Source organism: Anolis sagrei, chromosome 12, assembly GCF_037176765.1.
Source record: "Anolis sagrei isolate rAnoSag1 chromosome 12, rAnoSag1.mat, whole genome shotgun sequence".
NCBI classification, from domain to species: Eukaryota; Metazoa; Chordata; class Lepidosauria; order Squamata; family Dactyloidae; genus Anolis; species Anolis sagrei.
The window spans coordinates 13,064,557-13,090,279 of record NC_090032.1 but is presented as its reverse complement, the minus strand read 5'-3'; the positions used below and the strand labels follow the sequence as shown (position 1 = coordinate 13,090,279).

Sequence of the window (25,723 nt, the reverse complement as noted above, 5' to 3'; positions counted from 1 at the left end):
GGATCAGAAGGATGGACCCAGCTTTCCTCCTGAGTGAACAGTCTGTTGAAAAAGTCCTCCTGGTTTCCATGGCACATCATTGTCAAGAAAGCCTGAGAGCATTCGACTCGTTCCTGCTTCTGGAAAGGTGTGAGCAGCCGGGGGACCTAGTGAGCGGATACCTTATGCAGGGGAAGATGGTCTTGGGTGATTGTTTCCACAGACCCCACACTCATCCTGACATTTTGGGAGAGGTGGAGAATGATTATGTGGCCATTTTCCAAAATTGCGACCTCCACTTGCTGGATGGTGTGTTCATCAATAGCAGAATGGGGTTGCCCTGGAATTGGGAGCTGTTTGCACCAAAGTCCGACCACATTGATGATGCCAGTTCTTGACTCCATCATATGATGGGGATCTGTCAGGACCCAGTTTTCAGGGCCTGGATTCTGGCACCCGAAATCAGGGCCACTGACAATAAACACTGATAAGGTACCTGCAATGACTGGCCCTGAGAAGAAACAGCTGATGGATTCGGTGGGTGGATTTGGCGGGGTTTCATTCTTGGTGGGAGATTTTCCTTTGAATGTGGGGGAGGGTATAAAAGGGAGTGCGGGCTGTAGTCTGGCACTCTTGGCTTTTTATATGTCAATGTTTCCTGCAATAAAATTTTCCAGTGATACCAGAGTGTGTCCTGTGTTTTCATTTGGGAGCTGACAGGGATCCTCACCATAAACCTCTTTCATCGAACGTCTCCTTTTGTATGCAGCTTTCAAGGAAAGTAACTGGAGGACTGCTCTGTCTTCCACTGGGTCCATTCTCAAACCTCACCCCACTGTACAATCTAGACCGTGATCAGTTCTGAGTTGTCAATTGGCATGTAACCTATAGAGCAGTGGTTCTCAACCTGTGGGTCCCCAGATGTTTTGGCCTTCAACTCCCAGAAATCTAAACAGCTGGTAAACTGGCTGGGATGTCTTGGAGTTGTAGGCCAAAACACCTGGGGACCCACAGGTTGAAAACCACTGCTATAGAGACTAACATCATTACATATGTGCCGTTTCAGCCTCCTGTGATAAATAGAAGTGGGTCAGGGAAAATCTTCAACGAATGCCCCTTGTATCAGACTCATAACTGTTAACCGCTTTAACTCCAACTCTCCAGCAGATACAGGCAGATCATTGCAAGTAAACTTTTTTATTTTTCAGTGATCAGGTTTGTGGGCAAAGGGGTGGGAAAACGAAGGGATTGTTTTATATTCTGAAAGGGAATATAAGCCAGGAGCAAATGCTTTCCCTGGCAGAGCAAGGCTTCTGGTGTGCATATACTATAAGGAGTGCCAAGAAGGTGCAGAGCAAGAGCAACCCAACCCACTCAGGAACTTGAGCAGATATTTCTCTGACGGATCTCCAAGTCTGATGTAAGGGATTGGGCCCCTGGAGGCAGAAGGCTGGAGCGATCCCCTTTGAGGGAAGGGGTGGGGAAGTTGGCTTCGCTGAGCAGTGAAGACCCGTCCTCAAATTCAAACTCAGTATCTGTATGTAGACAGAAGATAAATATTATAATTTATTAGGATGAGAGAGCACGGTCCAGTCTGTAAACGGTACAACAAAAAGTGTAATTTAAGGGTGGGCAGCCTTTTCAATATGAGCTTTGTATACAGAGGGCCCCACGTTCTATCTCCAGGTAGGTCTTCAGAGTGGCTGTTAGTATAGATCAGGCATGGGCCAGCTTGGGTCCTCCAGATGTTTTGGACTTCCACAATTTCTAACAGCCTCAAGCCCCTTCCTTTTCTCCCTCAACCACTTCCAACTTATATTGCCAAATTTTAGGACAATTTGAAGATTAGCATTTATGCCGGAAGGTGCTGGGAAAGCCATGTGCTGTACTGGACTCAAAGACTGATCTAAACACAATGAAAGTGCTTCGATTGAGAATGCTGATTACCTTCATTCTCTCCCTTGTCGAGGCTGGACTCTGTCCCAGAACTAGGCTTTGGAAGGTCAATCTTTGGGGCTTCTGTGCAAAGTTGAGAGCAAAAATGGAGAAGAGTGAGTGTGAAAGAAAAAGTATACATCTATCTATCTATCTATCTATCTATCTATCTATCTATCTATCTATTTAATGCTCTGTGCATAATGAGTACCTTAAAAACAAAAGAACCAATGAACGAAATCACACCAAATCTGGCAACAAAACATCTCAGTACATAAGGAGTGACCATCACTCAAAAAATTGATTTTGTCATTTGGGAGTTGTAGCTGCTGGGATTTATAGTTCACCTACAATCAAAGAGCATTCTGAACCCCACCAATGATGGAATTGAACCAAACTTGGCACACAGAACTCTCATGACCAACAGAAAATATTGGAAGGGTTTAGTGGGCATTGACCTTGAGTTTGGGAGTTGTAGTTCACCTCCATCCAGAGAGCACTGTGGACTCAAACAATGATGGATCTGACCAAATTTGACAGGAATACTCAATATGCCTAAATGTGAACACAGATGGAGTTTGGGGGAATAGACCTTGACATTTGGGAGTTGTAGTTACTAGGATGTATACAATCAAAGAGCATTCTGAACCTCACCAATGATGGAATTGGGCCAAACATCCCGCACAGAAAATACTGTGTTTTCTGGTGGTCTTTGGTGACCCTTCTGACACCACACCTCCTCGCGACTCCCCCCCCCCCAGGGGTCCCAAACCCCAGGTTGAGAAATACTGCCTTAAGTCCACCCAGTCCAACTCCCTTCACCAGGGCAAGAAAACATAATCAAAGCCTTCCTGACAAAGGGCCATCCAGCCATTCACACACACACACACATGTAGATGACAGATGCAGTATCATAGATTTGACAGGGACCCCTAAAGAAGGACAATGATATCCTGCATGTTCCAGAGTAGGCAAACCAGACACTCTCCACATCAACACTGGCAAAGAAACAGGAAGAAATACTGTTTACCCACAAGTATCAAGACATTACATATATTAGAAACCAACACTTTCTCATTACTTTAGTTTCCAGATCAACCGTCTGGACCACAGCAACGTGTGGCAGGGGACGGCTAGTCTATCTTTCTATAAATGTTCTGTTCCGTTTTTAGTGACATCATAACTCAAAAACTGCTGAACAAATTGACATCAAATTTGCCCACAACACAACCCAAGGAGTGACCATCACTCATAAAAACACCAAAAACACAGCAACAAGTTTGGGCCCGCCAAAGCTGTTGGGAATTGTGGGAGCTGGAGTCCAAAACACCAGGAGAGCCCAAGTTTGCCTCTGCCTGGTCTACACCATGGAATATTCCACAGCATTGAGTCATGGCAGTAAAGGGGGCCTCATAGGCCATCCAGCCTAACCGCTTTTTTCAGTAAAGGAAGACACAATCAAACCCGACAGATGGCCATCCAGTTCGAAAGGAGCCCCAAATGCCATCCAGTCCAACCTCAATTGGCAGTAAAGGAATAATAGAATCAAAGAGTTGGAAGAGACCTCATGGGCCATCCAGTCCAACCCCCTGCCAAGAAGCAGGAATATTGCATTCAAATCACCCCTGACAGATGGCCAGCCCCTGTTTAAAAGCTTCCAAAGAAGGAGCCTCCACCACACTCCGGCACAGAGAGTTCCACTGCTGAACAGCTCCCACAGTCAGGAAGTTCTTCCTCATGTTCAGATGGAATCTCCTTTCTTGTAGTTTGAAGCCATTGTTCTATCCATGTCTATCAGTGTTTCTCAACCTTCCTAATGCCGCGATCCCTAAATACAGTTCCTCATATTGTGGTGACCCCCAAACACACGACCTTGGAGGTATCTACAGACAATGTCAGCTCTTCAGCTTAGAAATGGAGATGAGCACAAGCCTCCAGAGTCCAACTTCCAGAGTCGAATACGATTAGACTAGTGTTTCTCAGCCTTCCTAATGTTGCGACCCCTTCATACAGTTCCTCATGATGTGGTGACTCCCAACCACAAAATTATTTTCGTTGCTACTTTAATCTCGCTACTGTTCTGAATTGTCATGTAAATATATGATATGCAGAATGTATTTTCATGCACTGGACCAAATTTGGCAGAAATACCCAATACACAGTTTCTCAAGTCGCTCCTGACACGACAAAAAAAAAATAAATCTCCCAAAGCAGTTACTTTACTCTCAACTCAAGAACGGAAAACAGAATGTTGGTGGACAGGAAAAGAGAGTGAAAGATGGGCTTAAAGCTAATCTTAAAAACTGTGGCATAAACACCAAGAACTGGGAAGTCCTTGAGTGCTCTAATTGGAGACCTCCAACTAGAGCACTCAAGGACTTCCCAGTTCTCGATGTTTGACCAGCTGTGACCAGCAGTGCTGCGGAATTTGAAGAAGCACGAATAGAGGGCGAAAAAAGTGAAAAGTGCCAAGAGGAAGAAGACGCGTCAAGCCAACTCTGACCAGGACCTTCTACCTGGAAACTGATGCCCTCACTGTGGAAGAACATGCGGGTCAAGAATAGGGCTCCACAGTCACCAACGTATCCACCACCAAGACACTACACTCGGAAGGCCATCATACTTGGATAATGAAGGATCACTTAAGTAAGTAAGTACTCCGTGGAATGCACATATTAAAACTTATTTCCATAAAATACATATTAAAATACACAAAACAAAGTTAGACATGAAACAGAAGTTTAAAATTTGTCTAATAATAAGCTATTATTATTAATAATACATTCTTTGATTGTATACATGCATAGAGAGAAATTTGGTACAAATAAATCCTCTCTCTCCCTCTTTAAGATAAGGTCTTGAGTTTGATTTAGCCAATCCCTGGAAAACTGTATAGAAATAAAAACTAAATAGCGTAAACAAATCTACAAAGCAGACCTGATTTTGACAGCTCTTCTCCATCAGTAGCCCCTAAATCTTCTGTCTGTAGTGACATAATTGCCTCTTCTTCCTGAGAGCCTATGGGAGAGGAAAACCGGCTGTTGAAAGGCACATTTCCATTGCGAAAGGACCACTTGGCATACTTCTTTGTAGCAGCAAAAATGAGAGTCTTGGAGCAATTTGCAAATGAGCCAATGTATTATGATTAGTTTTATAGTTTGATAGGGGCCCCAGTAGTGCAGCGGGTCAAACAGCTGGCTGCAGGAAATCTGCTGACCAAAAAGTTGGCAGTTCAAAGCCGTGAGTTGGGGTGAGCTCTCAATTGTCAGCTCTAGCTTCTACCTACGTAGCAGTTTGAAAGCATGCAATGCAAGTAGAACAAGCCTCATATACTAGTTATTTGTTATGTATATACCGTATATACTCAAGTATATAAGCTGAGGCACCTAATTTTACCACAAAAAACTGGGAAAATGTATTGACTCGAGTATAAGCCGAGGGTGGGAAATGCAGCATTTACGGGTCAATTTCAAAATAAAATAGAAACCAATAAAATTATATTAATTTAGTCATCAGTAGGTTAAAGGTTTTTGAATATTTACATAAAACTGTAATTTAAGATAAGACTGTCCAACTCTGATAAAACCATTATTCTAACCTTCTTCAATGTGAAAATGCTGACATGTCCTCCAATAATAATAGAGTAAAATAATAATAATACAGTAAAATAATAAATGTAACAATAACAATAATAGAGTTAAATAATAAATGTAATAACAACAACAATAAAATAAATGTAATAATAATAATAATAACAACGACAAAGTAAAATAATAAATAATATTGACTCGAGTATAAGCCGGGGGAGACTTTTTCAACCTAAAAAAGGACTGAAAAACTAGGCTTATACTTGAGTATATACAGTAATTCTGATTGCTTACTATATTGCACATGCAAGTTTGTAAATAGTAGCCTGAGAGGTGCTATACATGTTAGACATTCTTGTACTGGTATGTAGGTATCCCTTAACACTATGTTGTTTGAGGTTGTGGGAGGGACTGAAGACCATGTGATCAGATCTGGGACTATTCAGTCTGAGACTCCATTTTAGAAGTCAGTGTATTGTCTGTGTGTATTGAGTTTGCATCAGAAGTAGTGCTTACACTGAGACAGTGTTGAGTAATGTATTAAACTATCAACAAATAAGAAATGTAACTGTATGGTGAATACATGAAATTTGTAAGTAAATCAACTTACTGTATATACTCAAGTATAAGCCTAGTTTTTCAGCCCCCTTTTTAGGATGAAAAAGCTCCCCTCGGCTTATACTTGAGCCAAGGTTATTTACTATTTTATTCTGTTATTAGTAAAAAAAATATTTCATGTATTATTTTACTTTCTTTATTCTTATTACATTTACAGTATTTTGCCCTATTATTATTATTATTATTACATCTGTTATACTTTATTATTGCATTTATTATTTTACTCTCTTACATTTATTATTTTGCTCTATTATTACTGTTATTATTGCATTTCCATTATTTTACTTTATTGTTATTATTATTATTACATTTATTATTTTATTCTCTTTATTATTGTTGGAAGGATGTGTAAGCATATTTACATTGAAGAAGGTTAAAATAATGATTTAATCAGAGTTGTGCAGTCTTATCTCAAATTACAGTTTTATGTAAATATTCAAAAATATTTCACCTCCTGGTGCGTCAATTAATGTAATTTTATTGGTATCTATTTTTATTTTGAAATTTACCTGTAGCGGCTGCATTTCCCACCCTCGACTTATACTCGAGTCAATATGTTTTCCCAGGTTTTTGTGGTAAAATTAGGTGCCTCGGCTTATATTCGAGTTGGCTTATAAGTAGTCTTCCTTAAAAGTGCTGTATATACTTGAGTATAAGAATATACAGCACTTTTAAGGAAGACTACTTATTTTTGATCTCTTGAGAGCATGATTTAAAAGCAATATATTTTAAGGGAGACTAAATTTGGGGGGGGGGGGTGGCTCAAATAACACTTCTGAAGATCTGCTAAACATTTTGTGTGTCGGCATATCTTTGTTCCTAACAGTTCAGAGAGATAAACCAGGCATATCAGTCTAACAACTGAGAAGCCTAAATTACCTTGCATGAATGCTAGTTAATATTTACCACTAAAGAAGAAATTCACTCAAATGAGTTTTTAGCTCTTCTCAGGAAAATAATACTTTACAAAAAGGCTCTGATTATTCCAAATAGTGTGAATGCCAATTAATCTCCTGAGGTCAAAAGGTCCATGCCCTCCATTCCAAGTGCACACTACCTTCTTTAGGGATCACAACCCGCCGGCAAACATCTTCAGTTGACTGTAAGGCTTCTGATTTTTCCCGGACAGATAACTATGAAAAGTTGAGAATTTGTGGGGAAACAAAATCAATCATAGTGTATACATATCTTTTGTAAAACCCATTTCAGATATAACATTGGAGAGTTACATTGATTTTGATTGTGGACAATGTGATTTTATAGTTATGTTTTAATTGCTTTTAACCTAATAATAATAATAATAATAATACTTTATTTATATACTGCTCCATCTCCCCGAGGAGACTCCAGCATAGTTGATCTTGTCTGCTGTGTACTGATCTTGTTGTGTTTCTAATAATAATAATAATACTAATAATAATAATAATAATAATAATAGTAATAGTAATAATAATAATAATAATAATAATAACCGTGGATTGTCGATGTTGCAATTCCAGGTGACAGCAGGATTAAAGAGAAACAACTGGAAAAGCTGACACGATATGATGGTTTAAAGATCGAACTGCAAAGACGCTGGCACAAGCCAGTCAAGGTGGTCCCAGTGGTGATTGGTACACTGTTTTTTTGTTGTTGGTTTTTTTTTTGTCGTGTCAGGAGCGACTTGAGAAACTACAAGTCGCTTCTGGTGTGAGAGAATTGGCCGTCTGCAAGGACGTTGCCCAGGGGACGCCTGGATGATTTGTTTTTATCATCCTTGTGGGAGGCTTCTCTCATGACCCCGCATGAGGAGCTGGAGCTGATAAGAGGGAGCTCATCCGCCTCTCCCCGGATTCGAACCTGCGACCTGTCAGTCTTCAACCCACTGCGCCACCGGGGGCTCCAGTATACTGGGTGCAGTGCCTAAAAAACCTTGGCCTGCACTTAAACACAATTGGTGCTGACAAAATTACCATCTGCCAGCTGCAGAAGGCCACCTTACTGGGATCTACACACATTATTCGCCGATATATCACACAGTCCTCAACACTTGGGAAGTGTCCAACGTGTGATCCAATACAACAGCCAGCAGAATGTGTGCTGTGGACTCATCTTGTTGTGTTTCAAATAATAATAAGAATAATAATAATAATTTACATTATATAAGCCTTTATTTAAAAATAATGAAGATTTATTTTGCTTTCCCCTGCCCATATTATCCCCAGGACAAACAGTACATTAGGCTGAGATGTGACAGGCCCAAACTCACTTAATAAGATTTGTGGCATCTTGTCCCATTATATTCTGGTTAATGACAGGGACAGGGAGAATTTTATTTTTGGAGAGTTAGTTAGAATCCTTTGCTTAGTCCCAGCTGGAGCAAAACCACTGAATCAACTGATTAATGAATAACAAGTCAACAGATAGACCTAGTTAACAATTATTAATTGCAATTAATTAAAATTAAGATTTAGAGCCACAATGAGCACAGGGCAAATTGAGAGGAGATTATTGTTGCAAGAGTGATGCAGGTCATGTATTCATACCTGCATGAGAAAAATGCTCAGTCTTCATCTCATGGAAATGGTCATTTGCAGAGAACAGAACAGGAAGAGGCCTACTTATGGCCATAGACCCCCCAGGTTGCTCTCTGTTGCAAAATCAATCCATCCCTCGATTTTTCCAGCTCTTCACAATATATATTCAGATAAGGGCAAATCATGAGCACTAGAAACTAGAATCTTTTGCACAACAAACATGGAGAATGTGCCATCACCCACCTTCACAGAAAGAGGCTCCTTGGGCCACATGCTGCCCCAGATCCATTGCAGATAACTGAAAAGGACGATGACACTCAGGAAAGTAAAGTTACTGGCAACGCCCAAAATGGCAGATGTCACTGGGAAGTTGTAGAGGAGATATCTATGGGAGACAGACCATAACAGATAAAAACATTTTGTTCCTTAATTTGCTTTACTGTTACACTTCTTAATAACCCATTGAAACGTTACATCATCTACCAAACTTGTAACTCTATGGAGGAAAGAGATAATCCTGCATGACTGCTTTTTGATTTTTGGTGAGTATGGCATTCTTTTCTAAGTGCTTACCAGAGGCGGCCCTAGGTAATTTTCAACGGTAAGCAAACAGTATTTTGGTGCCCCCCCCCCCCACCCAACCAATCACTGATATATATATTTTCTGTTTGTCGTGGGAGTTCTGTGTGCCATATTTGGTTCAATTCCATCATTGGTGGAGTTCAGAATGCTCTTTTATTATAGGTGAACTATACAGCCCAGTAACTACAACTCGCATATGTCAAGGTCTATTTTCCCCCAAGAGCGCCTCGAGCGCCCCTGGGCAAAATCAACTATACTGCAAATGCTTACTTTGCGTAATGGATTAAGCCGCCCCTGGTGCTTACTTAGAGGTTTAATCACCTGCTCTAGAACCTTGCCTGGTATTTATGTTAAGCTGGTTGGGCAGTAATTGTTTGGGTCCCCCCTTTTCCCTTTTTGAAGATGGGGACAACATTTGCCCTGTTCTCCTTAGTAGCAGGTGGGAAGGAGTGAGAGAGTTGGACATCATCTGCATACAGGTGACACTGCACCCCAAAACTCCAGATGATCTCCCCCAGCGGCTTCATGTAGATGTTAAACAACATGGGGGACAATACTGATCCCTGTTTCCCGCGAGGCATCTCAGAAGGATACTGTGGCCAACGGTATCGAAGGTCACTGAGAGGTCCAGCAGAACCAACAGGGACACAGTCCTCCTGTCTAGCTCCCTGCGTAGATCATCCACTAAGGCGACCAAGGCTGTCTCAGTACCATGTCCCAGCATACAGCCAGATTGTGCCGGATCCAGATGATCCGTGTCTTTCAAGAATATCTGGAGTTGAGTGGCCACCACACGTTCTAGGACTTTGCCCAAGAAGGGGAGATTGGAAACTAGCCGATAGTTGATGAATTGAGTGGGGTCCAGTGATAGTTTGTTCAACAGCGGTTTTATTACAGCTTATTTTAAGCTGGCTGGAATTTTGTCTTCCTGAAGGGAGGCACTGACCATCACCTTCACCCACTCAGCCAATATCCCTCTGGCGTCCTTTATCATCCAGGATGGGCAGGGGTCTAGGATTCATGTGGTCACCCTCACCTCTCCAATTATCTTGTCCACAATTGAAATGCATCCAACAAAATTGGACAAGCAGTTGCTCATGTTACATCCTCAGAGACTGCCATTAATATGGTGTCCAGGTCAGAACGGATCAAAGCGACTTTGTCCACAAAGAACCGAGCAAATGCTTCACAGCGTACTGCCGAGTTATCAGGGATCCCGTCTTGAACAGTGGGATTTAATAGTCCTATGACAACCCGGAACAGCTCTGATGGACAGTTCTTTGTGGACACAAGATTGGCTGCAAAGGAGGATTTCTTTGCAGCCTTTATTGCTGCGGCATATGCCCTTAGAATAGCATCAAGTTGTGTTCGATTTGACTTGCTTGGGTCGAACGCCACACGCACTCTAGCCTCCTCTTCCTTTGCTTCATCACTGCCAGCTCTTCAATGAACCAAGGGGCTGGTTTAGCTAATTATTATTATTATTACATTTACATTATTTTATTATTATTATTTTTACATGTATTATTTTACTCTAATTCTTCTTATTAATACATTCATTATTTTACTCTATTATTATTTTATTACATGTATTATTTTACTCTATTTCTTATTATTACATTTATTATATTATTCTATTATTACTGTCATTATTACATTTACATTATTTTACTCTATTATTTTATTACATGTATTATTTTACTCTATTATTATTACATTTATTATTTCATTCAATATATTATTGTTATTATCTATATAAATAAAAATGTAAATGTCCGTTTCTTCATGACCTCAAATCTCCCAAAATACTTCACAGTTTGCTTTGAAATTTTCACACAACATAGCATTTGAACAGTCGAATGTTTTAATGTTTTCACACACCTACTATTATATAGATGTCACACCTGAGACAGGTAAAAAAATATGCTTTGCAGCATTCACACTTGCCTCCCACCTGGGACATTATTCCACAAGTATATATAACAAGTCCACTTGCCTAGTTTCCCACAGACCTCACAATCTCTGAGGATGCCTGCCGTAGATGTGAGCAAAACGTCAGGACAGAATGCTTCTGGAACATGGCCAGACAGCCAGGAAAACTCACAGAAACCAAATACCTCACCCTCTTCTATAAGCCCTTCTAAAAGTGGCTTTCAAACTTACCGTAGTCCAGTGAAATGGGCATGGATACGCAGCTGGGAACCATAGATCTGGATCTTTGTGGTCTGTACTTCCACTACAGCACCGACTGTTGGGTTATACTGCAGAGAAGGGAAGAAAAGCCAACTGTTCAATGCTGGAGAAGCTGGGGAACAGGCTATAAGAACACTTTGCCTACCTACAGGAGATTACAAAGAGGCTCTCCCTCCTGCGAATGTTATTGTGACAAAGGCAAAGGCTAACTATGAGGGACTCAAAGAGGAGAAAAGTGCAAAAGACCAAGGAAAAATAATGCCACTTCTCAAAGACTTCTCACCGAATCCTCCTTGTAGTCAGAAAACAGCTCAACCTCCAGCATCTGCTTCTGCTCTGTAAAACCAGCCAAGAAAAGGCTGGCAAAGGCCAAGGTGTCAAGGATCTGAAGCAAGCTTGACCGGTAATGAAGCATTGCCTAAACAAGAAAAGGACCAAATTTGGTCACTGGTTCACCACTAAGAAGGTAACATTACAGTTTCAATCGTAGGATCTTGTCCTTTAAAAGTTACCAAAACTTTGGAATCAATCATATTTAACCCTGAAACTGTAGCATAAATCTTGACATAACAACAATATTTATTATGGGACCAATCAATCAGTAAAACCAACAGTCATTATAAATTCTCCCATCTCAGGAGGAGTCCATTGTACAAGATATATCTACATGTATTGTCGAAGGCTTTCATGGCTGGAATCACTGGGTTGCTGTAGGTTTTTCGGCCATGTTCTAGAGGCATTCTCTCCTGACGTTTCGCCTGCATCTATGGCAAGCATCCTCAGAGGTAGTGAGGTTTGTTGGAACTAGGAAAATGGGTATATATATCTGTGGAATGACCAAGGTGGGACAAAGAACTCTTGTCTGTTGGAGGTGAATGTTTCAACTGACCACCTTGATTAGTATTTGATGGCCTGGCAGTGCCTGGGGCAAACTTTTGTTGAGAGGTGTTTAGATGTCCCTGATTGCTTTCTCTCTGCTGTTTTGCTGTTGTAATTTTAGAGTTTTTTACTAATGGTAGCCAGATTTTGTTCATTTTCATGGTTTCCTCCTTTCTGTTGAAATTGTCCACATGCTTGTAGATTTCAGTGGCTTCTCTGTGTAGTCTGGCATGGTGGTTGTTAGAGTGGTTCAGCATTTCTGTGTTCTCCAATAATATGCTGTGTCCAGGTTGGTTCATCAGGTGCTCTGCTATGGCTGATTTCTCTGGCTGAAGTAGTCTGCAGTGCCTTTCATGTTCCTTGATTCGTGTTTGGGCAATGCTGCTGCGTTTGGTGGTCCCTATGTAGACTTGTCCACAGCTGCATGGTATACGGTAGACTCCTGCAGAGGTGACAGGATCCCTCTTGTCCTTTGCTGAACGTAGCATTTGTTGGATTTTCTTGGTGGGTCTGTAGATAGTTTGTATGTTGTGTTTCCTCATCAGCTTCCCTATGCGGTCAGTGGTTCCCTTGATGTATGGCAAGAACACTTTTCCTCTGGGTGGATCTCTCACCTCTCAAAAAAAGATTGCCCCAGGCACTGCCAGGCCATCAAAGCTAATCAAGGTGGTTAGTTGAACCATTTACACCTAGCTCCAGCAGACAAGATTTCTTTGTCCTACCCTGGTCATTCCACAGATATACAAACCCATTTTCCTAGTTCCAGCAGACCTCACTACCTCTGAGGATGCTTGCCATAGATGCAGGCGAAACGTCAGGAGAAAATGCCTCTAGAACATGGCCATATAGCCCGAAAAAACCTACATCTACATGGTTTCAAGTAGTACACCTATCGGAGGTTAGTTGCTTTAGTTGCTTTCTCAGCCTTGTTGCCACTGTGAGGAATTTTGCCACTATGAGAGCCACCCCGTGGCACGTGTCCTCTAACAGATATCTAACAATCCTCTGCGGGGATGGCTGGTCATGCAGGATAGGATTGATATAAAAGTTGGCTATGTTGCACTGGAATAAAATGTGTTCTATTATTGTTTCTATTTCATTTCCTCCACAGGGTTATAGTCTTTGGGAGTAAGAAATTCCGGACAGTCTGACTGTTGTTGTTGATATAAGACCTCTATTGGACATAGTTACATCAAAACAAAACAAAAATTCCAATAATTATAAGAAAGCCAGCAAATACTGTTACTTTGCTTTTAACTACTGATTATTAACAACAATATCCACACTTGTATGGTTTTGAAATACACATCCTGCTGTCTTCATTACCAACAACCAGTCATACTTCAGATATGGTCAACTAAAAGTCTAATCATCATCATCATCATCTCCCTGTGGGGACTCAGAGCAGGTTACAGCAAACATTAAATGCCTTGTTACAATACAATGAGACATACAAAACCAAACAAAGGCAAGGGCTTCTCCTTTCATTTCCGGCTTTGGAGGCGATGCTCATCTCTGGCTCTGGAGGAGGTGCATTTTCTCAGTTTCCAAGCTAAGGAGCTTACATTTCAGCCCCTGGGGGTGTGACCTGCATGAATGCTTGGAGCATCATATCCTTTTCCTGCTGAAGCGGTACCTATTTATCTACTCTGATTTGCATGTTTTCAAACTGCTAGGTTGGCAGGAGCTAAGGATAAGAGCAGGAGCTCACTCCGTCCTGCAGATTTGAACTGCCAACCTTCAGATCAGCAGTTCAAGAGCACAAAGGTTTAATCTATTGTGCCAACATAATAGACACCCATTTGGAAAAGTTTACACAAGAAGGAACAGGTAATAAAATTATTATTATTATTATTATTATTATGTTGTTGTTGTTGTTCATTTGTTCAGTCATTTCCGACTCTTCGTGACTTCATGGGCAGTCCACGCCAGAGCTCCCTGCTGGTCGTCACCACCCCCAGCTCCTTCAAGGTGAATCCAGTCACTTCAAGGATGCCATCCATCCATCTTGCCCTTGGTTGGCCCCTCTTCCTTTTTATTATTATAGTATATTATTTATTATGTGACCTCGGTTAAGCTCTTGTACTCAAAATAAATTCCTGCAATCAGAAGTCTTTCATACAAATTGTGTATTGTGTTGTCAAAGGCTTTCATGGCCGGAATCACTGGGTTGCTGTGAGTTTTCAGGGCTGTGTGGCCATGTTCCAGAAGCATTATCTCCTGATGTTTTGCCCACATCAGTTTCCAACAGACTCCTCAACCTCTAAGAATGCCTGCCATAGATGTGGGTGAAACATTAGGAGAGAATGCTTCTGGAACATGGCCATACAGCCCAGAAAACTCACAGCAACCAGTGATTTCAGCCATGAAAGCCTTCAACAACACAGCAAACAAGTTTCTTGAATGTTAATGGAAACCATTCATCAATAGCTCTTCTGCACACACACACAAAATGTAACATACAGATCTGGCTGCGAAGGAGATGATGCGGCCGCCTTTGGTGTAACAGGAGATGACCACCATGAACATCCCTAGGTTCTGGTTGACTGGTGACTCCGGCAACTCCAACTCTAGAGAGATGCGATACGGCTGGCCATACATAAGGACCTGGAAAGTGGACAAGAATGAAGTAAGCAACCTGTCTATAGCTATTGAGAACTGGGGTTCTTTTGTTGATTTACGATACTAATGCCCTATGTGAATACAAAACATATCATACTCAGAGGCATTTCATAATGTCATAACATTTTCCACCTCTCTACTATCCATTCCAAGGAAGCCCCTAGGTATGTCCTGGACCAGTGCCTGGTAGCTGTGATGGACTGGGTAAGGGCCAACAAACTGAGGCTTAATCCAGTTGCGTGGCCAAAAAGGGTATAGGGTGGAAACCTGTGCTCGATGGGGTTACACTCCCCCTGAGGACACAAGTCCGCAGTCGAGGGATCCTCCTGGACTTAGCGCTGATGCTTGAAGCACAAGTGTCGGTGGTAGCTGGGAGGGCCTTCGCACAAGTAAAATGGGTGCACTAGCTGCAACCATACCTCAAAAAGCTTGACTTGGCCAAGGTGGTCCATGCCTTAGTTACATCCAGATTGGACTGCTGGAATGCACTCTATGTGGGGCTGCCTTTGAAGATGGCTCAGAAGCTGCACGTAGTGCAAAGATCGCCTGCGAAGTTGCTAACTGGGACTAACTTCAGGGAGCATACTACGCCCTTGTTAAAGCAGCTCCACTGGCTTCTGATAAGTTTCTGGGCCCAATTCAAAGTACCTATAAAGCACTGTCGAAGGCTTTCATGGCCGGAATCACTGGGTTGTTGTAGGTTTTTTCGGGCTATATGGCCATGTTCTAGAGGCATTCTCTCCTGATGTTTCACCTTCTCTGTGATGGCCCTCTGGCTATGGAATGGCTAGAGAGATTAGGCTAGCCCCCTTGCTTCAAGCATACTGTTCCAGTTTAAAAACATGGCTTTTAAAACAAACCTTTGATCTTACTTAGATTTTTAAAAGTTAGTCCGATGACTGTGTTTTATGAATTTTAATGTTTTACATTGTAATTATGTATGTGCATAATTGTAATTTTATAAGGTTTATCATTTTAGATTTATGTATTGTTTATATGTGGCAGAGTAAAGGTGTAGTTTTATACCTGACATTAAATCAAGTTGTTTTTTTTAAAAAAAATACATTTTTATTAGTGTTTTCAAATACAATGTAGCAAAACATTTTGGGGAGGGGTAAGGAAGGATAGGAAGGGAAGTGTGGGAGTTCCAATGGTAAAGGGGCCAGGGAAAAGGGGGGCAGGAGGAAAAACACTTTAAAAAAACCACGAGAAAAAAGAGAAACAAAAATTGGGGGAAAAAATAAAAAGAAAGAATATATATATATATATATATATATATGGACAGAAAAAATACAATACAGGTTCAAAAATACAAAGAACAAAAACAGAAAACACAGGTTGACTTCCATTCTTCTTCTTGGTGGAGTATATATTTTCTTTCTAAATTCTCTCCCTGATTAGAGAGTGTACCTTTAAAGTTTTTATTTGTTTAATTTGTTTGTTTTCTGTTATTCTATATTTCCCCCTCTTCACAACTGCTAGTTATCACAAAGGACTACCACCTCACCCGCCTCATAGGAAATCTGCTACAAAACAGGAGCTTCTTTGTTGAGTTCCAGGGCCAGAGAAGCAGATGGCGGAAACAGAAGAACGGCCTGCCTCAGGGGAGTGTGCTTGCTCCATCCATGTTCAACATCTACACAAATGACCAGCCACTGCCAGAAGGGACAGAGAGTTTCATCTATACTGATGATCGTACCATTACCGCTCAAGCAGGGAGCTTTGGGATGGTTGAACAGAAGCTCTCCGAAGCTCTAGGTGCTCTTACTGCCTATTACTGGGAAAACCAACTGATCCCTAATCCATCTAAAAAACAGACATGTGCTTTTCACCTTAAGAACAGACAAGCATCCCAAGCTCTGAGGATTACCTGGGAATGAATCCCACGGGAGCGTTGCAGCGCACCCAAATACTTGGGAGTCACTCTTGACCGTGCTCTGACCTACAAGAAGTACTGCCTGAATATCAAGCAAAAAGTGGGCGCTAGAAATAATATAATACGAAAGCTGACTGACTGGGGATCACAACCAGACACAGTGTGCCCTTGTGCTATGCTACTCTGCTGCTGAGTACGCATGCCAAGTGTGGAACACATATCACCACACTAAAACAGTGGATGTGGATCTTAATGAGACAAGCCGCATCATCACTGGGTGTCTGTGACCTACACCACTGGAGAAATTACGTTGTCTAGTCGGTATTGTACGACCTAACATCCACCGGGAAGTAGCAGCCAATAGTGAAAGGACCAAGGCAGTGACATGTCCAGCTCATCCCTTGTTTGGGTATCAGCCAGCACATAAATGACTTAAATCAAGAAATAGTTTTCTAAGATCTACAGAGACACTCGCTGGAACACCTCAGCAAGCGAGAGTCCAAAAGTGGCAGGCTCAAATCCAGAACCTCAATCAATGGCTGATACCAAATGAGAGACTCCCTCCTGGGCACACAGAAGACGGGGCGACTTGGAAGGCATTGAACAGACTGTGCTCTGGCACCATGAGATGCAGAGCCAACCTTAAGAAATGGGGCTACAAAGTGGAATCCTCGACATGCGAGTGTGGAGAGGAGCAAACCACAGACCACCTGCTGCAATGCAACCTGAGCCCTGCCACATGCACAATGGAGGACCTCCTTATAGTAACACCAGAGGCACTCCAAGTAGCCAGATACTAGTCAAAGGACATTTAGTCAACTACCAAGCTTGCAAACTTTGTGTTTTGTCTTTTTCTTTGTTTGTTTTGTTAAAAATGTAATACAAATCTCTGGTTGCTCCTGACACAATAAATAAATAAATAAATAAATAACTGCTAGTATCCTCTCTTATCTCTGTTTCTTAACTTGGGTATTGCCCTTGAGTATTTAATTGATTCTCTTATATTCCTCAAGTAGTTTCCACTCTGTTTGTTTCATCAGTCTCCCTTGTATTTCTCCTCAGGAAGTATGTCAATCTATCCATGTCCCTAATTTCATAAAGTTTTTCTAGCCATTGCTCTTTTTTTGGAATTAGGTCTGAGTCCCAAAGTCTTGCATATATTATACATGCCGCTGTGATCATATGTGTGAAAAGAATGTGCCACCGGGGGCTCCTTATATGCAGCACTTTGCTGTATTTTGTTAACCTCCCTGAGTCCCTTCGGGGAGATAATTTAATGTCACAGAATTTAACTCACCTGTTGGTCTCGGCTGTCCTTGATGAAGGAAATGTTGGCAATGGGAAAAGAGCACAGCTCTGGTCCAGGCAGGCCACAGTCCGTCCTGACAAAAGGGGACACCACCACACAATAGAACAAGGTCACATTCAGAATGTAAAGGCTTTAACTAGACTGAACTACTAGTTCAGTATCTTGCTCAGTACAAAAGATTTCTGAGCCCTGCTACAGTAGTTTGATTGTGCTTTTCCCACATGTCGGGGGGGGGTTGGATTAGATGTTCCATGGGGTCTCTTCCTACTCTATTATTCTATTATTCTATCCCTTTCAAAATGCTTTGGACCAGAAAAGTTCTGGATTCCAAATTGCTTTGGATTTTTGGAATATTTGTGTTTGTATATACAGACAGTCTCCGAGTTACAAAAATCTGACTTACAAACTACAATATATTCCGGAGCACTAGACTTTTTAGGCATGTAAAACCTTATAAAATTTTGGAGGTTGTCTAGTACGCTGGGTATAAAATTAAAATAATAATAAAATTACTTAATATGGCTGCCTTGGCCTCTGGCTCCCCTCCTCCTCCTCCTCTGCCTTGGCTCATGGCGGTCTCCCAGGCAGGCTCCCCGTCCTTCCTGGCTGCCTTCCTTGCAGAGGCCCAGGCCTCTCCTTTGTTGGCGGCCGGGCCCCTGGGCTGCTTCCCGCTCCTCAGGCCGCTCTCCATCTTCCTGTCCATGCCTCGCGAGAAGTGCCTCTTCTCCCATGAGACAACATTGTCTCGTGGGAGAAGAGGCACTTGGCGCGAGGCCTGGACAGGAAGGAGGAGAGCGGCCTGAGAAGCGCCTGGTTTGGGGAGTCATCTTAAACGGCGAGTATATCCCCAACTCCCAATTTGGTTGCTAAAATTGGGGGGTCGTCTTATAGCCCCAGTCGTTTTAGACCCCGGAATATACATGCAAGTGTGGAGAAGAGCAAACCACTGACCACCTACTGCAATGCAACCTGAGCCCTGCTACATGCACAATGGAGGACCTCCTTATAGTAACACCAGAGGCACTCCAAGTGGCCAGTGACTGGTCAAAGAACATTTAATCAACTACCAAGCTTGCAAACTTTGTGTTTTGTCTGTTTGTTTGTTTTGTTAAAAATGTAATACAAATGTCTGGTTGCTCCTGACACAATAAATAAATTCCCTCCAATGAAACATACCTGAACTGGTAATGCACAGGGCTGACATAGCTGACGGTAGGCATGTAGGAGTAGTAGAAGCTCCCATAGAGGAAGACTGAGATCCAGAGAAGAAGCAGGAGGACGCAGAGTAAGATGGCCGTCTGCAGGACTGTCCGACGCACCCGGAGCATCAGGAGCGCAGCCACTCCTTGGACCCATACCAGGAAGGGTCCGGAGCCGTCTGACATGGCACCAGGAGGAGAAGGTAACAGAGAGGAATCCAGGGGAGAAAAGGGAAGAACACAGTTGACACAAGAGCACAATGACACACTGGGAGCAAGCGGGGAATGTAACAGAGGTTCCTTGCACGATGTAAGAAGAGTTCTTGATCCTAGCTGGATGGCATCCAGGCTTTCTACTCAGGGAAGAGAGGTTGACTTCTGGCTCTCATGTCACTCTTTGTGTGCCTTTTGGCTTCCTGGAAGGGATCCGTATCCATATGAGATAAGGAGGAGACAGGAGTCGGCAGCTTACAGCATGCAGGGCAACGGGGCGGCCACTTCAGCTAGTGAGCCATCCTCTTGGGAAACGGGCGCTCTTTGCTCTCTTGGCACAAGCGAAGGCTGGAAAGGAACTGGAAATTAAGAGGAGTGAGCAACAAGAAGAGGATCTAGCAAGCGGTGAATGGAAAGAATCTAGGGGAAAGGGAATTGGAGTACAGGATTTAAAAACACTTGGAGAGAACATGGCTAAAACTCAAAATATTGTATAGGATAGAGGAATAATATTTCTCAAGTTTCTCCTCTGGCCAATTTTTTTTTTACCAACACAGTGGGTTAAATGTATTGTCGAAGGCTTTCATGGCTGGAATCACTCAGTTCTGGCACTCCCTGGCGACCACCACAGGGGTCCCGACCCCCAGGTTGAGAACCACTCTTCTAGAATATGGCTACACAGCATGAAAAATCTACAACAACTCAACATAACTAAAGTTTTTGGATTTTACCTCTGTTTATGGGAGGAGGAGGAAAATAAAGGAAGCATATATAGATCTACTAAATAGAGAAAGTACAGGAAGAGATTTACCTTGCTAGAAACCCAGGTGCAAAAAGTAGCTTGGGCAACCTTTGGAAAGGGAGATGAAGAATACAAAATAAAGAGACAATTGGTTACTACATCTGTCTTGATTATCTGTGAGTTTTCCAGACTGCCTGGCCATGTTCCAGAAGCATTCTCTCCTGATGTTTCACCCATATCTATGGCAGGCATCCTCTAGGTTGTGAGGTCTGTTGGAAACTAGGCACGTGGAGTTTATATATCTGTGGAATGTCCAGGGTGGGAGAAAGAACTCTTGTCTGTTGGAGACAGGTGTGATTGTTGCAATTGGCCAGCTTGACTGGCATTGAATAGCCTCACAGATAAAAAGCCTGGCTGCTTCCTGCCTAGGGGAATCCATTGTTGGGAGATGTTAGCTAGCCCTGATTTATTCTTGTCTGGAATTCCCTCGTTTTCTGAGTGTTCCTCTTTCTTTTAGAGTTCTTTAAAATACTGGTAGCCAAATTTTGTTTATTTTCATGGTTTCCTCTGCAGACTAACTCAACAAGAGAAGTCAGCCATAGCAGAGCACCTGATGAACCAACCTGGACACAGCATATTATTGGAGAACGCAGAAATGCTGGACCACTCTCACAACCACCATGCCAGACTCCCAGAAATCCCAGCCAGTTTACCAGCTGTTAAGATTTCTGGGAGTTGAAGGCCAAAGCATCTGGCGACCCACAGGTTGAGAACCTCAACACAGGTTGAGATCTAGAGCTCTATCAACAGATCTAATCACGCCTCTCTGTGCTAAGGCTTCAGTTCTATGGATCTAAGCTGAGTTATGCCATGAGGTCTTGCAAAATGCGTGTGTGGGCAGGGAAGGAGTTGTTTAGCTGCACAATGGCAACCGAAAGAGGATTTCTGAACAATTAAATCCTAGCAACATGTCTTGGGAGGTCTCCAGACCTACAATTCCAGACCAAACAAACAAAAAGTTTAACCTTGATGTAAACCATAATATAAACCTCAATTCTGATCTGAAGGCGGAAGAAGAAAGAAGACAATATTATGATTTCTTGCGCGTGTGAGGAGTGACTTGAGAAACTACAAGTTGCTTCTGGTGTGAGAGAATTGGCTGTCTGTATGGACATTGCCCAGGGGGCATGCACGGGAGGCTGCTCTCGTGTCCTTGCATGAGAAGCTGGAACTGACTGACGGAAGCTCATCTCAATTTCCAGATTCAATATTATGATGACACTGGACATCAGGTCCCAGTGTCGGAAAGGAAAGGAAAGCCAGAAAAGGGATAACAGTGTTTCAGCCACTATGTATAATATCACAAAGGACTACGGCCTCACCCGCCTCATAGGAAACCTGCTAGAAAAGAGGAGCTTTTTTGTTGAGTTCCAGGGCCAGAGAAGCAAATGGCAGAAACAGAAGAACGGCCTGTCTCAGGGGAGCCTGCTTGCTCCATCCATGCTCAACATCTACACAAATGACCAGCCACTGCCAGAAGGGACAGAGAGTTTCATCTATGCTGATGACCGTGCCATTACTGCTCAAGCAGGGAGCTTTGAGATGGTTGAACAGAAGCTTTCCGAACTCTAGGTCAGTGGTTCTCAACCTGGGGTCCCCAGATGTTTTTGGCCTACAATTCCCAGAAATCCCAGCCAGTTTACCAGTTGTTAGGATTTCTGGGAGTGAAGGCCAAAAACATCTGGGGACCCGAGGTTGAGAACCACTGCTCTAGGTGCTCTTACTGCCTATTACAGGGAGAACCAGCTGATCCCTAATCCATCTAAAACACAGACATGTGCTTTTCACCTCAAGAACAGACAAGCATCCTGAGCTCTGAGGATTACCTGGGAAGGAATCCCACTGGAGCATTGCAGCGCACCCAAATACCCGGGAGTCACTCTGGACCTTGCCCTGACCTACAAGAAGCATTGCCTGAATATCAAGCAAAAAGTGGGCGCTAGAAACAATATCATACGAAAGCTGACTGGCACAACCTGGGGATCACAACCAGAGACAGTGAAGACATCTGCCCTTGCACTTTGCTACTCTGCTGCCGAGTATGCATGCCCAGTGTGGAACACATCTCACCATGCTAAAACAGTGGATGTGGCTCTTAACGAGTCATGCCGCATTATCATGGGCTGTCTGCGCCCTACACCACTGGAGAAATTAAACTGTTTAGCCGGTATTTCACCACATGACATCCGCCAGGAAGTTACAGCCAATAGTGAAAGGACCAAGGCAGTGACATCTCCAGCTCATCCCTTGTTTGAGTATCAGCCAGCACGTCAACGACTTAAATGAAGAAATTGTTTTCTAAGATCTACAGAGACTTTCGTTGGAACACCCCAGCAAGCGAGAGTCCAAAAGTGGCAGGCTCAAACCCAGAACCTCAATCAATGGTTGATACCAAATGAGAGACTCCCTCCTGGGCACACAGAAGACTGGGCGACTTGGAAGGCATTGAACAGACTGCGCTCTGGCACCACAAGATGCAGAAATGGGGCCAGAAAGTGGAATCCACGACATGCGAGTGTGGAGAACAGCAAACTACAGACCACCTGCCGCAATGCAACCTGAGCCCTGCCACATGCACAATGAAGAGCAGAGCTTGCAAACTTTGTGTTTTGTCTGTTTGTTTGTTTAAAAAAATGCAATGCAATTGTTTGGTCTGCCCCTGACACGATAAATAAATAGCCACTATGGCGAATTACCAAAAAAAAACACAGTATCTGAGAGTTTAAAGAGACCCCCAACAGTCATCCAGTCCAACCCCTTTCTGTCAGTCTTCCACACAATCAAAGCCTTCAGATAGATGGCCATCCAAGGTCTCCAGAGAGCGGAGACCCCACTGGACTCTGAGGCTGTCTATACACCAAGGGCCATCCAGTCCAATCTAATCCCGCCATGCAAGGGGTCCCCAAAAGGTCATCCAGTCCATTCCCCTTCTGCCAAGTTGGAGGACACAATCAAAACACTCCTGTCAGATGGCCATCCAGCATTGGTTTGAAAACCTCCATCAACATTATTATTGTTGTTGTTGTTGTTGAACCTTAGAATTAGATGGAACCTCCAAAAGTCATCCAGTCCAACCCAATCCTGCCATTCAGGAAGACATCATCCAATCCTTTCAGCAGGCTGTATTACACTAGTTGAGAGAGGCTCCCAAAGGTCACCCAGTCCAATCCCCATCTGCCAGGCCAAAGGACACAATCAAAGCACTCCCAACAGATGGCCATCCAGCCTCAGTTTGAAAACTGCATCAACGGCATTATCCAAGATGATGTTGATGGTAATGATGATGATTATTATTATTATAGGATTCTACAGTTGCATGAATTATTTAATTTCAGTCAATGACCAGTATTAAAACAAACAGTAACATTTAAATAATAATAATAATATTTTTGATCCAGGTTATATAAATGTTTAGGCATTACATTTCAAAAGGAGAATTGTTGTTGTTGTTGTTGTTGTTGTTGTTATAGAATCGTAGAGTTAGATAGGACCTTCAAAGGCCATCCAGTCCAACCCCATTATGCCAGGCCAGAGGACACAATCAAAGCACACCCGACAGATGGCCATCCAGCCTTGGCTTGAAAAGCTCCATCAACATCATTATCCAAGATGATGATGATGATTATAGAATCCAAGAGTTGCCTGAATATTCAATTTCCATCAGTGACCAGCATTAAAACAAAGAGTAGCACTTAAATCATTATTATTATTATTATTATTATTTATTGCCTGCAGCTCCAAGTTAAGCACATGTTTAGCATTAAATTACAGCTTTCAGAAAGAGAATTATTATTATTATTATTTCAACAGAAAAGGAAGAAACCATGAAAATGAACAAAATCTGGCTACCAGTATTAAAAAACTCAAATATTACAACAGCAAAACAACAGAGAGCAAACAGGCACATCAAATCACCTCTCTACAAGAGTTTCCCCCAGGCATTTCCAAGCCATTAAATGCTAATCAAGGTGGTCAGTTGAAACATTCACACCCAGCTCCAGCAGACAAGAGTCCTTTGTCCCACCGTGGTCATTCCACAGATATATAAACCCATTTTCCTACTTCCAACAGACCTCACTACCTCTGAGGATGCTTGCCATAGATGCAGGCGAAACGTCAGGAGAAAATGCCTCTAGAACATGGCCGTATAGCCCGGAAAAACCTACAACAACCCATTATTATTATTAATTATTATTATTATTAATATTATTATAGAATCAGAGTTTGATGGGACCTTCAAAGGCCATCCAGTTCGACCCCATTCTTCCAGGCAGGGACACCATCAAAGCCCTCCCAACAGATGGCCATCCATCCAGCCTATGCTTAAACACCTCTAGAGAAGGACACTCCATTTAAATATGGCTCATCCTTGCTAATGCCAGGGTCAAGAGAAACGCCCAGGCCCCAGTCACAAAACAGAGAGAACATTAAATGGAGCCTCTTTCTCTGGGAGGCCATCTGTCGGGAGACCTTTGATTGTGTCTCCCCGCATGGCAGAATAGGGGTTGGGCTAGGCGAGCTGCGGGGAGGGAAAATGTGAGAAGAAGTAAACCTGAGTTGGTCGCAGGGTCGCAGCAGCAGCCACCGCCTCTTCCTGCCTCTCCTCCTCTCCCCAAATCCAGCTGAGCCTCTTCCGGGTTTAAGCCCCGCCCCCTTTGGGGAGGGAGGGGGACGAAGGGGGCGGGCTCTTCTGAGAGCGGATGGCTCTGCTCACAAGCATCTTGCAAGTCACGTGGCCTCAGGGATGCAGCCCACTCGCCTCCCGTCGCCATGGCAACGGAGCAGGGCCCGCTGTGGTCCAGAGCAGCATCCTCTGATGGGCAGGCTGCCTCTCAAGGGCCCCATCATGCCCATCAATGGGGATGGGCCTGGGACCCAAACCAGTCTCTGCCCACTCAGGGTCTTTGTAGGAGAACAGCCTCCATTATTATTATTATTATTATTATTATTATTATTATTAGGAGCCCCCCCTCCCCGTGGCAGAGCGGGTTAAACCACTGAGCTGCTGAACTTGCTGACCAAATGTGAGTAGAGCAATAGGTTCTGCAGAGCAGGGTGAGCTCCCACTGTTAGCCCCAGCTTCTGCCAACCTAGCAGTTTCCAAACATGCAGATGTGAGTAGAGCAATAGGTACCGTGGAGCAGGGTGAGCTCCCGCTGTTAGACCCAGCTTCTGCCAACCTAGCAGTTCGCAAACATGCAAATGTGGGTAGAGCAATAGGTTCTGCAGAGCGAGGTGAGCTCCTGCTGTTAGCCCCAGCTTCTGCCAACTTAGCAGTTTGCAAGCATGCATATGTGAGTAGAGCAATAGGTACTGTGGAGCGGGATGAGCTCCCACTGTTAGCCCCAGCTTCTGCCAACCTAGCAGTTCGCAAACATGCAAATGTGGGTAGAGCAATAGGTACCGCGGAGCA

General features: G+C 43.1%; 1 protein-coding gene across 2 annotated transcripts; it reads right to left on the bottom strand.

Moving 5' to 3' along the window:
• Positions 1–1,160: 1,160 nt before the first annotated feature.
• On the bottom strand, positions 1,161–24,969 carry BSCL2 (BSCL2 lipid droplet biogenesis associated, seipin). 2 transcript variants are annotated; one of them, XM_060758274.2, is made up of 12 exons: positions 24,863–24,963; positions 20,320–20,358; positions 19,273–19,867; positions 18,085–18,169; positions 14,753–14,896; positions 11,694–11,828; positions 11,381–11,478; positions 8,879–9,020; positions 7,177–7,252; positions 4,852–4,932; positions 1,927–1,998; positions 1,161–1,514 (listed from the first exon to the last, which is right to left on the bottom strand). In XM_060758274.2, the coding sequence occupies exons 3-12, from the start codon at positions 19,479–19,481 to the stop codon at positions 1,354–1,356; spliced, it is 1,203 nt and encodes a 400-aa protein (XP_060614257.2). In that variant the 5' UTR covers positions 19,482–19,867; positions 20,320–20,358; positions 24,863–24,963; the 3' UTR covers positions 1,161–1,353. The 2 variants fall into 2 exon arrangements, with proteins under 2 accessions (XP_060614257.2, XP_060614258.2); XM_060758275.2 differs by lacking the exon at positions 20,320–20,358 and having other exon boundaries at positions 24,863–24,969.
• Between the last annotated feature and the right edge of the window lie 754 nt (positions 24,970–25,723).

What these genes read in the sequence shown, in the direction of transcription:
- BSCL2 (XM_060758275.2), bottom strand. Translation starts at nt 19,481, where the DNA reads ATGTCAGACGGCTCCGGACCCTTCCTGGTATGGGTCCAAGGAGTGGCT. An exon ending in AGGACAGCCGAGACCAACAG is followed by an intron (nt 14,897 to 18,084) that starts GTGAGTTAAATT and finishes TCCACTTTCCAG; the next exon opens with GTCCTTATGTATGGCCAGCC. An exon ending in CTGACTACAAGGAGGATTCG is followed by an intron (nt 11,479 to 11,693) that starts GTGAGAAGTCTT and finishes CCTTCTCTGCAG; the next exon opens with TATAACCCAACAGTCGGTGC.